Genomic DNA, 14,553 nt, shown 5'->3' with positions numbered 1-14,553 from the left:
ATTATTAATAAATATATTATTTATATATTAATTAATTAATAAATTATAAATATATTATTTATATAATAATTAATATTATTAATAAATATATTATTATATATTAATATAATAATAACCTTCACTTGGGGAGGATTTATAGTTCTGTGGTGTTGCCAGATATGTCTGTAGCCTGTTAAATATGGGACAGCATCACTGAATGGATTAAATTGATTGTGTCTCCAGGCCCCACCGTGGCCTGCGGTGGCTGAGGGGGGTGATGGTGACAGGGGTGACAAGGGTGCCCATTGCTCCCTGCAGCACCCTGGGAGTTGCTGGCTGGTGGCACCAGTGCAGAGCAGCTCTGCCTCCATCCAGGTGATGTGTCTGTGGGGATGGCCACGTTTGGAGAGCAAAGAACTACGCTTGTTGTCATCTTTGTGTGAAGCCGACGGAACATTTTGCATAAAGGGCTCAAATAACTACAGTGCTTGCAGTAGTTGGGGGCATTTTTTGTAAATTAAGTCCCAGTTACCCATTCCCGTTTCCCTTGCAGGGTCAGAGCCTTTGATGGTGAGCGGGAAGCTGCCTCAGGATGAGTTACTGGAGTCTGGATAAGAAGAGCTGCCTGCAGTACTGCCGGCACTTCCTAGCGGACAACGGCGTGTTCCACGGTGAGTTACAGTTACTCTGCATCTGCGGCTCTTGGTGTCTCCTGCTGCCCCTGACATTCTGTATCCACGCGTGTATTTCCTGGGGCCGCCGCTGCGGGGCCGAGCCCCGGCCGTGCCCGCTCCGTGCGGGGGCTCGGCGGGGCGCGCTCGGGCCGTGCGGGACCCCGGGAGCGATGGAGGGGAACGGCGGGGCTGCGGCGGCGCCGCGCGGGGGCGCTCCGGGACCGCCGCCCCCCGCCACCGGCTCCGACCGATCCCCCCGATCCGACCGATGTCCCCCGGTACCGGGTCTGACCGATCCGACCGATGTTCCCTGGTACCGGGTCTGACCGATCCCCCCCGATCCCACCGATGTCCCCCGGTACCGGGTCTGACCGATCCCCCCCGATCCCACCGATGTCCCCCGGTACCGGGTCTGACCGATCCGACCGATGTTCCCTGGTACCGGGTCTGACCGATCCCCCCCGATCCCACCGATGTCCCCCGGTACCGGGTCTGACCGATCCCCCCCGATCCCACCGATGTCCCCCGGTACCGGGTCTGACCGATCCGACCGATGTTCTCCGGTACCGGGTCTGACCGATCCGACCGATGTACCCCGGTACCGGGTCTGACCGATCCCCCCCGATCCCACCGATGTCCCCCGCCACCGGCTCCGACCGATCCCACCGATCCGACCGATGTCCCCCGGTACTGGGTCTGACCGATCCGACCGATGTCCCCCGGTACCGGGTCTGACCGATCCCCCCCGATCCGACCACTGCCCCTGCCACCGGGTCCGACCGATCCCACCGATGTCCCCCGGTACCGGGTCCGACTGATCCGACCGATGTCCCCTGGTACCAAGTCTGACCGATCCCCCCGATCCGACCGATGTCCCCCGGTACCGGGTCTGACCGATGTCCCCCGGTACCGGGTCTGACTGATCCCCCCCTGATCCAACCACCGCCCCCGGTACCGGGTCCGACCAATCCCCCCGATCCCACCGATGTCCCCTGGTACCGTGTCCGGCCGATTCCCCCGGGGCTGCCGGGCTGGATCCGACCAATTCCCCCGGTACCACCGTTCTCCTCCAGTGTGGCCAGGACTGGGTCCCACCGATCCCCCCTCGGTGCTGCCTAGGCTGGACCTGCCAGGGTCGGACCGTGCCCCAGGTCCCCCAGACCTCCCCCCCTCCCAACCCCCGGTGCTACCGGGGCTGGATCCGACCCATTCCCCCGGGGCGGGGACTGACCGATCGCCCCCGGTCCCACCGATCCAGCAGGTCTCATCTAATCCCCCTGGTGCTGCCGGTGCCGGACCCACCGAGGTCTGACTGACCCCGCTGGGGTCGGCCCGTGGCCCGGTGCTCGCCCCTCGTGGCCCGTGCAGCACGGGCAGCCCCGGGCAGGCAGCGGGGGCTGCCCCGGGGGCGGGCAGAGCTGCCGGGCTCCGGTGAAGCAACGAACCCCGCAGAGGAGCTGCAGCTCAGCTGGTGGCAGAGCTGTTTGGGGTCAATGCTCCTTGTGCTTTGGGTGACACAGGCTCGGGGGCTCCAGCAGGTCTGTCATCTAATTAGACAGCTGGACCCGTCTGTCTGCTGAGGGACTGACTTCCTAATGCTCTTCTGAGAGGCCCAGACCTTGTATTCTTTATTCCCTTTGAGATCAGTAATTAAAACCCATCACTTTAGAGCAGACTTATGGCACTATTAATAACAGCAGCATGGAATTGCTATGAATTAAAGACAGAAATACTCATCTCATTCAAAGCAAAGGTGATTTTTTTCCCTAGAGAGCATAAAGCTCCATCTTCAGTGTGTTTGTTAGGTCTGGAGAGGTTTGCAGCCCACTGTAAAACAAACTGTCTGCATTTTTTCTCACTGTGGTTATGTCACCATCTATGAAGTTAATGGCTTAGTGGGAGAATTAATCATTTGTCAGTCTGTGAATCTTCCTAATGGAAGCCAGTTCAGAGGGAGCCCCATTTTTCCCTGTACTGCTTTTTTCCTTGCCCATGAGCACTTCTAATTCTATTTGGGACACCAGAAGAATGTTAATAACTTTCTGTAAGTAAGTCTGACAGTGGTGTTGTCACATTAATTCATGTGTGTGCTGCACTTGGGACTTGCATTAGAGGGAAAGTGCTGTCATCTCCAGGCAGAACCATTCTGCTCCTCCAATGAAATGAATTTGTTCCTGGGATTTATCAGGCCACTCGTGCAGTCCCACTGGTTTTGGTGGGATCATGTTCCTTCAGAATTCCCTCTGACCTTGTGGAAGGGATGTGTTCACCCGGGTGCCCCTGAGCACTGTGGCAGTGTTGTGGCAGATGCCTGTTAATCCCCGTTCTTCCCAGGCAGCTCCCTGCTCTCCTGCACCAGTGTGTGGCTGGAACAGCTACAGGGGTGTGTATTTGCAGCTCTGCCATTCCAGAATAGTGAAGGAGGAGTCTGGTCCATGCTCTGAGACCTGAGGTGAGGTGGTGTTTCAGCACCTCTTTATCCTGCTAATGGTGCAAAGGCTGGGTAATGATCCATCAGCACAGAGTCCAGTATCCATGAACAGCTATTGAGGGATGAGTCTGCACAGAGATAATCATCTACAGCCCAGGGCATAATTAGCAGGAATCCTAGACCAAAAAGATTTCATGGCCTAATTTATCTGTCTTTGATTGATGACCAGATAAGATTAACTATATTTCCCTGACAGAATCCATCAGGGCTTCACATTTGTCTCCTTTAACCTAAGCAAGATGCTGCAGAGACAGTTCCTTTCCCTGTGAGTGTATGGAGGGGCTGAATTCCCTGCAGGCAGTGTCAGAGGTGGCAGTCCCACAGCATGGTGTAAGGATGTGTGCGTGTCCCAGGAACTAGCGTGGTGTTCTGGTGCTCCAGAGAGGCTGGGTTCCTCCAGGGCTGTGCTGGTAATTCATGCTGCTCACATTAACCAAGTGCACCCTCACTGGGAGCAGTGGGGCAGTTCAGTGGCATCAGAGCTGTCTGGAGTGATTGTCTGGAATTGAACCTGTGAGCTGGAGCAACTGCTGCACCTTGGGTGCAGGCCAGGTTAAAAATATCCCACAGGGCCAGTCAGTGTTCTTAAAAAGCATAGGAGTACCTTTAGAAGGACTGGAAGTGTCTGCAGAGGTGGACAAGAGGAATTTTGCTGCCCAGCTGTGCTCATCTCTGGTGTTTTCTTCACACCCTTGTGGCACCTGCATTAGTTTAAGCACCTGAGCAGATGGGGTTCCATTTGTTCACCTCCTGCTAAGGAGCTCAAATGCAAGAACTCATGGACTGCATTAATTAAAATGCTGAAGTTCTGTGTCTATTTGGAGTGGTTTAATTGTTTTTTGTAAAAACAACCAAAAACCCAAAAGATCACCAACAAAACCCCAAACAAAATCAAACCTCCCCAAAGAAACCAAAAGGAAAATAGGCTCAGTTTGCAGCAGAAGCACCCAGCTGAGCCTGCAGCCCTGTTGTAATGCAGTGCCCCTGCAGCAGGAGGACAGCGCCTGCCCCGTGGGTTGCATTAGTGTGGGATGTCACATCCTTGGAAGTGTTCAAGGTTGGAGGGGGCTTGGAGCACCCTGGGATAGTGGAAGGTGTCCCTGCCCATGCAGGGGGTGGAACAAGGTGAGTTTTAAGGTCCCTTCCAACCCACAGCGCTCTGGTTCTGTGATCAGTCAAAGGAAGGTGCAATTTTGGGCGTTCAGGAGTAAGATGAAGGTGTTGGTGCCACAGGGCCCAACACAGGGCAGCAGTGTTTGAGCAGGGGGAGCTCAGGAACAGAGAGAAGGGTACAGAAGTGGGGATGAGATGAGTGAGGTTTGTTTGGTTTGGGAAAGCAAAGAATGAGAGGGGATGTGACTGCTGGCTCTGAGTACATTGCAAAGGGAAAGCTCAGAGAGGAAAAGGCTTATTTGAGCTGATGGGGGAAGTTGGCACAAGAGCAAGTTGAAAGTTGTCCACAAGTATATGAAACAGGCCCAGGAAAAACGAAGGTATTTTTTTGTGGGACATTGACAGGTTTTGGAAAAATTGTCACAGCATTGTTTCTGTGCTCTCGCTCTGAAGTTGTAAATGTGATTAGCAGGTAATGTATTGACTAATGGGAAGTAAGGCTGGAAAACTACCTGTGGTCCCAATTCAATCCCTGTGTCCAGTGAACTTCAAACAGCAGTGCTCCCATTCCATTCAGGAGATGCTGCTGTACGTGGATCAGGCTGCTCTCTGCTGGGTTTTAGTGGTGCTTTGAGACACTTGCAGGTTGTTAGACAAGAAGTATTGATACACAACTGTGGGGCTTTCCACGGGGCTCTGGCAGGTTGTCTTTAAGTAATGACTGAGATTTGTGTGTGTAATGAAGTACTGTGTGCATCCACATTGCCTAAGGCTCTCTCATCATTTTATAATTTTATTAGGAAAACCTGCTAATGGCTGCATTTGCAGGATATTAAAATTCTTATCTATTTATGTCTGAAATTTTTGGTTACAGAAGTGGAGGTTGCTGCTGTGCCTTGTATTCTGGGGAGTCTTATCTGCCCAGAAGCAAAAATGTCAGTTTTCTTCAGCAGCAGCAGCAATGAGATACAGCAGTGTGTGTGCACACAGAGAATAACAGACCAGAGACAGGGGCTGGGGGTGAGCTGTTTTAGCAGTTCCTGCAGAACAGAGAAGACAAGCAATTAGAATGTTTGGAATAGCCTCGAGGATCTGATGAACCCACTTTCATTTCCTTCCTCTTGCAAGCAGTTCCAAAATACAAAGTACAGCATCCCTCTAGGCTTGGAAGAAGAGATTTTTTTTTCTTTTTGCAGGGGTTTTAAGCTGTAAATGTGCATCATGTTTTGTTTGTTTGCTGGCAGTAACAATGTAGGAATGGCTGTGCTGTCAGAGCAAACGTCCATTTAACTTTGCTACTAGATGGTTGGGGCTAGAAGTATAAAGGGGAAAAAAAACCCCAAAGTGTACAGAGCAGCCCTTCCTGTGCCTCCCAGTCAGCAAGGCAAGTACTTCCCCAGCCAAAACTGCATCTAGATAATTGCAGGTTTTATCATTGCATCTGATAGTTTTATTTTTTTTCCATAAGATTTTTGGAATTCATTTATGCTTGTGACCATCTGTGGGAATTAACCCCAAAACTTGTGGTGGTCTGGATGGAGGGAAGCAGGCTGTCAGGGATGGAGCAGGTTGTGTTGCCCTGTTGTTCCACCTTGGAAAGGGAATTGCCTGGAAGGTGTGAGTGGGTCTGAGCCTGACAGGTGACACAGGTCCTTAAGTCATGTTGGGCACATCCTGGTGGCTTTGGCTGTCCAACATCCTGATGAGGAAACCATAGAGAGCCTCTCATTGCTGCAGTGGCCTTAGACTTCTGTGCCCAATGAGAACATAAAATGCCTTCTGTTGTCCTTTTTTATGCAGTCAAATGGTCTATTTTGGTTATTGGAGCACAAGAGTTTTGGGGGAGCAGTCCTGGAGCTTTGCCACATTGCACAAATCCTTCAGGCCTGATGTTTGCTGATGGGCAGTGCTCTATAATTAGCTCTGCTGAAGCCTCCTGCAAGGCTGGGGGCACAGCTACAGATGCCAGCTGTGGGCTGCAGGGTTCAGCCTTTTATCCTGGAGTTTTGTAATGATGCTGGGAAAGCAGAAGGAGTTAGTGCAGGAATTTGTGTTTGGGTTCATGTTCTGATTTATGTGAAACATCCACAATCCATTCCTTGAGACAAACAGATGTACATGGAAATGTGTTTGCAAGAAGAGCATTAAGGAATTAATGTATTGAAGTCCACTTAGATTTAAAAAAGGCCTGAAGAAATTCTCTCTGCTTTGTTCAAGAACTGTGTCTGTCTCTGCATCTGTTAATGAAAGGAAGAGTCTCATGTGGGATCTGTCTCCAGACAATGTTTCAGGTGCTTGTGTTCTAATGCCAAGTATTTTTCCCCTTTCATTTTTGTGTTTCTCAGCTTTCCATAGAACCATGTTTTCATTAACGATAAATGAGTTGATAAAAGCTTTAATCTGATAAAAATGACAAGTTTTCTGTGCAGCTGATACAAGGTTTTATTCATTGCTGGCTGACTTTTCACAAGGAGATTGTCTCACAGTTCAGATGTAAGATTACACTTGGAAGATGATTATGAAGATGTTGTTATCTCCTTATTTCATTATCTATTCCCTGTAAGAGGTGTTAGTTCTCTAATCAGCTTTTCTTGCTCTTTAGCAGAATTAGGCTTTGTGCTGGTTTCCAGCTATTTTGACAGTGATAAAGGAAAACCCAATGAGCTAGAAAATGAACCTTCCTCTGATGCTGTAATTTCCAAACTGTTAGTTAAATCATTATCCATTTTCCAATAAATGAGAATTTTTGCAGTAGAACTTTCAGGGTTGTGTCTCTGTCCAGTAATCTGAGCCTGGTGAGGTGTGGGCAGAAAACCTAAGAGGGCAAGGCTGTGGAGGTGAGGCTGTTACTGTCCTGCCCGACCTTAGCTCGGGACTGTGCAACAGCCACGGGACAGCAGTGATGGCTGCAAAGGTCTTGTCTTACACTGACCATTGATATCAATCAACTACAGGTAAAGGGAAATGAGTTTTTGGTTCAGAAAGCTTGTTTGTCACCATCACCTCTGGGACTGCTGGAACTGTGTGAGCTGTGGCCCTGCAGAGCATTCCCAGCAGGAGCCTGTGAGCCCTGGGGGCGAGGGAAAAGCCAAGCAAACTGACAGGGATTAAATGCAAAACCTGGCTTGACACTGAGGAGTTGTCATGGGGATTGATTTTTTACTTTTTTTTTTTTTTTGAAGTTGAATAAACCTACAGGTCTTCTTATACCATTTGGCACCTGTCAACTGAATTACATAACATCTTCATTTGTTTGCTGTAATGTTCTTCTAACCTATATAACATGCTTGAATTTCTAAAGACATGTAGCATTTAAGCACATCTGGTTTTAAAAGGAAGTTTATTTTGGAGACAAAATAATGCAGAGTGTATTGGTGATTGTGTAAGGTTTCTTACAGAGCAGCTGTGGTGTTGAAGGTGCTTGTGTATAGCTCGTCTTATAATTAACAGAACAGTAGGAGTGTGAGTAATTTGCATGTAACACATTATCAAGTGCAATCTGATATATCAATAATTAAACTGTACAGCAGTGACAGTTTATTTTTTGTTGTTGAACTGCAGATCTAGCACATAATTTCAATGCACAGGCATTGGTAACTGTCTAGAGGCTTCAGAGTGGTGATTTCAGCCAGAGCCGGGGTAACGCCGTGGCCGCCCCATTTCCCTCGCTCTGCCTGGCAATGGGTGACACCCCCTCCTCAGAGTGGGACTTGTGCCACCTCCTGCCATCCCAGCCTGACAGTGCCATTAGAGCCACAGCTGAGCAGCCAAGAGATCTGCAGTGGGTCTAGGGTCTGGTTTCACATTCCAGGGTGCTGGACATAGTCCATGGATACCCCACAGAGTGCTGAGCTCTGTCATGGGGGCTGTGGGAAGGCTCTCTGTGTTAGCAACAGCTAAGAAATAATGATTTCTCAGGAAATAAAACATGTCAGCTCCACTTGGATCTTGTCTCCCATCCCACTGAAGTTCTGCAAGCATGTGAAGCTATGAGGGGTGGTTTTTTTGAGTAGCTTTTCTTTTGTTTTCCTTCTCTGTCATGTTGTCTCTCGTGTAACTTTTTCCTGGCCTGTGCTTGACAAATTCTGTCTCTTTTATTGCTGTCACAATGTTTGGGAATACAGCTAGGAATTCCTTTGGTGTGCTGATGTAAATGTCACAGTGGAAGAGCCAGCTGAAGAAGGAAAGAATTAGAAAATGCAATAAATGAAAGATGTGAAGCATTGTATGTGGAGCTGACTTCATTCTTGCTGTGCTTTCCAGCCCTGTGAGCCCTTGGGCTCCCTTGTAAGGAAGTGCAATTTATGCAAGTCTGAATGCTTCTGCCCATTGTTCCACACTGCCTGTAAAACCCCCTGATTTCAGGAGCGCTGGGATGCCGTAAACCAGCCCAGGGTTTCGCCAGGGACACGGGGGGTTTCTGTAGCTGCTGGCAGAGCTGGTGCTCAGCACCTGCCGGGGCACTCCCGGTCCTTGGTCCTCGCACTGCTCAGGGATGCACAGCCCAAACCGAGTGCATTTGTGCTGCAGCTGGCCTGACCCTGCAGGGTGGCTGTTCCCTGGAGTTAGGGACAGCGGCAGGAGGGGCACAGAGCCAGGGCAAAGGCGCTGGGGGTTTCTCCCCTCCGGCTCGCAGAACCCCCGGCTGCAGATGCCGGGGGTTACTCTGGAGCGGGGTTGGATTTCCCCTCCCGCATTCAGCCTGCGTCACTCCGCCGCTCCTGAGCCGGAGTGTGGTAATTCCTGCCCGCCCAGCCGCCCCGCGGCCCGCGGGACTTCCCTGCGCTCCCCGGCGCCGAGCAGCGCTTCCCGGGGCCGGGCACGCTCGGAGCCCGGAGCGGCTGCGGAGCCCGGAGCGGCTGCGGTGCCCGGAGCCGCTGCGGTGCCCGGAGCGGCTGCGGTGCCCGGAGCGGCTGCGGTGCCCGGAGCGCTGTGTGCGGGGACACGGGAGCAGCGCCGCTCCGCAGCTGCAGCACGAGCAGATGCTGGCGGCTCCCTGGCAGCCCGCGCTCCTCGGGCGCGAGAGAAGTTACCTGCTCTCGCCTCTGGATTTGTGCTGTGGATCACCGGGGTCTCCTCGCTCATCCTGAGCAGCAGTGCTCGGCTGTACTTCCAAGGATTGCTTTCCAAATGTGTTGGCTCTGAAGGCATGAAGATCAAACTGAGCCTTTCCCGAAGGGAGAATTTCCATTCTGCTTGCCAATAATGCCCGAGTTACAAATTTAATGGCAGACCTTGAAGTATATAAAAATTTAAGTCCAGAAAAAGGTAAGGATGTTTGAGTTTGGAAATCCATAGGATGAGCTCGTAGTGTGTCTGGAAACGGTTGTAGAAAAATCAGGTAACTTAACCCTTGGGTTTGGTAAATTGCAGTGTTTATGTGGACATTGTTGGTATAACAGCTGTGCATCTATTCTTAAATGTTTAACAAGAAAACCTGGTAGGTTTGCATTGACTTGAAAGTCAATTTCTCCATGAAACCATGTAGCTTGTGTTTGAGATACTGCTCTTTTGATGAGGACAAACTGCACTTCTGTGTTAGCCTAAATTATTACAAATGTGTTTGCCTTGAATAAAAACATTCTTGACCTTTTCATCTGTTGGGAATTCTGCTGCAGCTTTCAGTGGAGAAGAGTTTGATGGGTTTTTTTAGTAGCACTTATAAATAGCATAACACATTTGCAAGTGGTATGTAAAATTTGAATGAAAGCAATGGATAAAAGATGTCTTTCCAAGAATTGCAGGAGATAGTACAAAAAAGGAAGACATCTTGAATAACTTTCTTCAGTATCTTGTAGTTTATAATGTCTAGTTTTGTTCAATTTAAGTCAGTGCTGAATGGAAAGTGGCAATTAGCTTAAACCTCTAAGTGGATAGAGAGTAAATGCTGTAGAGAGGAGGAGAAATCATGGTAGATTAAAGTTAATTTTTGTATTTTGCTCATCCTTTAGATGTTGGATTATGTTCTTTAAAAAAAAAAACACTTAGAAAATAAATTTAGCATAAGAGCTTTCTTGCCAGAATTGTGTAGCTCAGAAGAAATTTTTGTGACAAGATTATCTGTAATTTAAAATCAAACAAACTAATCTAAAAGCCATCAAAATTCATGGATTATACTTTGAAATATCATCTTGCCTGTTATAAAATGTTAGAGAATTTCAGGGCAGTGTTGGCAGTTGATACTTTTTTTTCCTTTGTATCTGTCATGGTTGATTTTAGTGGATATTTTTTATCAAGTGGAAGTCTCTGGGAATAGGCGCAGCTATTGTATAAAAGCCAGAGCCCATTTTAGGCAAAAGTAAGTGATTTGTGGGTGCCCTGTGGGGAGGGCTGCCTGTGCTGGGGCTGCTGAGCTGCGGTGCCAAAGGCTGCTGCTCCTCTCCCAGGTGTTGGGCACCCAGAGCTCTCCATGGAGCTTTGGTGGCCGTGGCTAAAGCAGGGCAGGTGTTACTCCATCTGCCTTCCCAGGTGCAGCAGGTAATGGATATGGCCCCAGTGAATAATTCACAGCAGCCAGCTCTCCTGGAGGGGCTGGCAACAGGCCTGCAAGGAAAGCATCAAGTTTTGAATCTCATGGCAGCGTATGTGTGGATGAGCACATTCCACAGTGGAGAACTCGGCTGAGGGTGGAGTTCTGCATCCCCTTCCTCACCCAGATGTGACAGCAAGGCCAAATTCCAGTTGGGCATCCTTGGTTGTGGCAGTGCCATCTCTGTGTGGGGAGGCCAGCGAGGGCTGTAGAGCAGTGAGTGGCTGTCCCGGGGTGTCCCAGGGTGTCCCAGGGTGTCCCTGCTGTCCCTGGCACTGAGGTTTGGTCTCTCGGAGGTGGGGTCATGGCCAGGCTCCCCTCTGTACCAGAGACAATGGCAGTGCCCTGTTTAATGTCCTTATTAGTGCTGCTTTGGGACTCCTGTGCCTGCAGCTGTCCAGGCACTGAGTGTAGGCTCTGGAATCCTGATATGTAAGGGAATTAGCCCTTCCATACGGAACAGCAAACTGGTCTGAGTGGAGATGGAAGGCATCAGTCTCCTGGGAAGAACTTGGTCATCCACAGGTTTCATTCCAATACCAGCTTAAATCTGTCTCAGCATTAAATGCACTGACAAGAAGTTAGCACGTGCACATGGCAGCTTTGGCAGGTGGAAAGCCTCCAGATGGTTTGGCATATCCTGAGGAGGTTGCCCAGTGTTGCCCTGAGTGCTGCCTGACCCGAGTGTCACAGTGGGCACCACACAGTGTCCCTGCCATGGCCCTGCAGAGGGCTCAGAGGGTGCTGGAGCTGGGTGCTGATGGCTCCAGGGGCAGTGTCTCATCAGCTCTGCAGAGGATGTGGCTGGCCAGGTAGTAACTAGGTTATGTGCTTGCTAATTACTTAGTGTGAGTGGTTTTGGTGCTTAAGAAATGAAATCCACTTGTTTCAATAAATCCACAGAACACTGTCATGGTGTTAGGGGAAACGTTGTTGTCATTTGCTGAAGAACTGTTGTCTTCCCAAAACCCTGGGGCAGAGATTAGAATTGTTGAGATGCTTTGCTGGAGCCTGAGCTGCCCCAGTGCCACACTGGGGTCAGTGGTGGCACACAGCAGCTTGGGGACACCAGGGCTGTGAGCAGAACGTGCTGACAGAAACCTTCCCAGCTCTGTCCAGCACTGAGCTTGCTGCAAGGGGTGCGTGTGCTGGTTTTTCCTCTTTCCTTCAGCACTGGTGCCTCAGGGAGCATGTGCTGCTCCGTGTCTCCTCACATGACTGAAGTGGGAGCTGTGAGGAGCCCAGGCTGGCTCTTCCCTGGGAGTGCCAGCAAAGCTGGCTGTAGGGCAGGGAGCTCGAGCCTGTGCTGTGGCAGGTTATCGATACAGCAGAGAACGGGCTCACAGGTGTTCCCACGTTACCAATGGAAACATTGATCAGCCTGGAACTCAGATGCACAAAACAGCATCGTTTTCAGTAATAAAATCACTTCGGTGTTTGAGACTGTCAGTTCATTGTTTGCCCACAGATGACTCACTGTCGGTGACTTGCACCGAGGTAATTTAAAATAGAATAGATAAACATGTTTCTTTAGCAAAATTACTATTTCTGAGGAGCGTGAATAAATTAGTTCATATCATCTGTTGCACTGCAGTCTCCATTCATTACTTTTAAAGGTTAATTAACTTCACCTTCCTTTCTCTTCTGCTTTTCTCCCCTCTTCCTAGTCTCTAGCCGAGCCCCAGATGTGGCTTTGTTTGGCAGCCTGGAGGGAAGCAGTGCTGCCTCCAGCCTGGCCCCAGGTCCTGGGGACTGGATCCCTCTTCCAGCTGCTCCTGTGCCCTGTCTTCAGGGCACTCCCCTCCCCAGGCCCTGGTGCTGGACAGGGGCTGAGATGCTGCCACACGTGGCTGTTTGCTGATCAAACTGCAGACATCAGAACTGACTGTTTGTGCTGAGGCTGGGACAGATCATCCTCTGCACGTTTCTGTGTGGGCACAGGAGCAAGCTTTAGGAAGGTGGTGGGGTTTTTTCCTATTTTTTGTTAAATTGGTGAAGTTAAGTGGGAGGTGTGACATACAAGGGACGGTGTGGGAATCTGCCCTAGCACAGTATGTTGTGGTAGGAATTGTATTTGTTGTATCAAACACAGGGAGGCTGAGAACAAGGTCTGGTTCACTGGTGTATGATCCTTATTTATGTCCTTACTGATTTTTTTAGAGGGCAGATAGGGGATTCTGGCAGAGAAAGAGCTCGTGGTTCACTGTTCTCCACCTCTGCATCCACAGGCACGGCTCCTGGGATGCTCAGACTGCTCTCTGCCAGCTGCAGGCCTCGAAGGAGGAGCCCCTTGGCACTGCAGAGGTGGCTCAGCTGCAGTGAGGGAGGGGTTGCCCTCCTGAGCAGAGCTTCCCTGGCCTGGGGAGCCCTGGGCTTTCCTCTGGGCACATGGGCACACACCCTGGGCATGGTGCCTGGTGCTCCGTGTCATGGTCACACAGAGGGAGGGTGCGTGTCCTGAAAGCCACCCTCGATCTGGCACAGTGACACCACACACCTGTGTGCTCGTCCTCCCCTTGGCAGGAGCAGCTGAAACTCTCCTCCTCCATTTCTTCCCACCTCCTGCTTTTTCCACTTTCTGTAGTGTCATAATCAACTGCTGTGCCCTCCCCGCTGAGGGATCCTCGAGGAAGAAAGAGGATTAGGATGTGCAAACTTAACTGTGTTTGCTTAATAAATCTGTGCTCCTTGTTCACCCCATTGATGTGACAATGTGCTTTGGCACTTGGCCATGGCTGTGCTTAAACGATTGTGCTTTTCAGTGTTGACAAAGGATTAATTCCCTAGTCCTAATGGAAAACCTACAGTCCTCAGCCAGCAGTGGCACCGGGGCTCTCACAATGGGCAGCTCTGGTGGAGTTGTTTCTGAAGAAAGGATGAAACCTGGGCTAATTGCTTGAAGATAATAAGTGGAACTTTGCTGAGCTGGCAGAAGGAGGGGTCCTTGGGCAGGGGTGGGAAACATGCATTATTCATGGTGTCCAACGGGCAGCACAGTCCCTGTAAAGGGCCACTGGCCTGGCAGGACATTTCTGCACTGCACAGTGCTCGGTGAAGTCTCAGTGAGGGAACAAAGCTTGTCATTAAGGATCATTCAGGCTCTTTTTGGATTATACTGCAGTGCCAAGCTTTTGTTTGGATGCTTCTGGTTCCTTTCTGATGTCTAAGAGCAAAAGAGGAGGGGGCCTCAGTCTGGGAAGGAGCTCTGGGTTCTCTCATGTCAAGAATAACTAAAGGTTGTCAAGGATCAGCTTGAGAAGGTGAAGAGCAGAGACCTTTCACCTGTAATGTGAAAACAAGATGAGTTATTGGTCATCCTGGAAGCACTGAGCCTGCAGTGTCAATAGGGGAGGCTGAAAGAGCACTTGCTGTGAAACATGTCTTACTCAGACGTGACTTCTGGGAGCTGCTGTTCCCAAGTTTTTGCATTTGTTGTTGTTGTTTTTTTTTTTTTTTTTTTTTTTTTTTAAGAAAAAAAGACACCACCAGACAGTTCTCAGACTTACAAAGAGCTGAAACATGCTGATTGATTTTGGTTGTGCTTGGGGTTGTTTCTCCATTCTGGATAGTGAATGACTTTGCTCTTAAGCTTCACTCCTTTTTTGTTTGCATATTATTTAGTGACTTTACAAGCACGAGCTGCTTCCCAGAGTTAGGGATTTCCTTTGATTAGATGCCATTCAGTTGTTTTAAGTAGTCTCAACTTGTGTTTGGTTACTTGCTTTGGTTCTCTGTATCTGCAGGGCTGAGATGAATTGCCTGTGCCC

The 14,553-nt window shown here is 49.8% G+C and overlaps 1 protein-coding gene across 3 annotated transcripts in view; it reads left to right on the top strand.

Moving 5' to 3' along the window:
* The first annotated feature begins 571 nt into the window (after positions 1-571).
* LOC128812147 (1-phosphatidylinositol 4,5-bisphosphate phosphodiesterase eta-1-like) overlaps positions 572-14,553 on the top strand; it is a 43,862-nt gene continuing 29,880 nt past the window's right edge. For all 3 annotated transcript variants that reach the window (XR_008438618.1, XR_008438617.1, XM_053986399.1), the window contains exon 1: positions 572-650. Coding sequence is in view for 1 of the 3 variants with exons in the window: in XM_053986399.1 (XP_053842374.1) it covers positions 572-650 (79 nt within the window). In the remaining 2 variants the exon portion in view is untranslated. The remainder of the gene's footprint in view (positions 651-14,553) is intronic.

This window comes from Vidua macroura, chromosome 10 (genome assembly GCF_024509145.1).
Source record: "Vidua macroura isolate BioBank_ID:100142 chromosome 10, ASM2450914v1, whole genome shotgun sequence".
NCBI classification, from domain to species: domain Eukaryota; kingdom Metazoa; phylum Chordata; class Aves; order Passeriformes; family Viduidae; genus Vidua; species Vidua macroura.
Note: the sequence above shows the minus strand (reverse complement) of the source record. Positions and strands in the feature narration are given on the sequence as shown.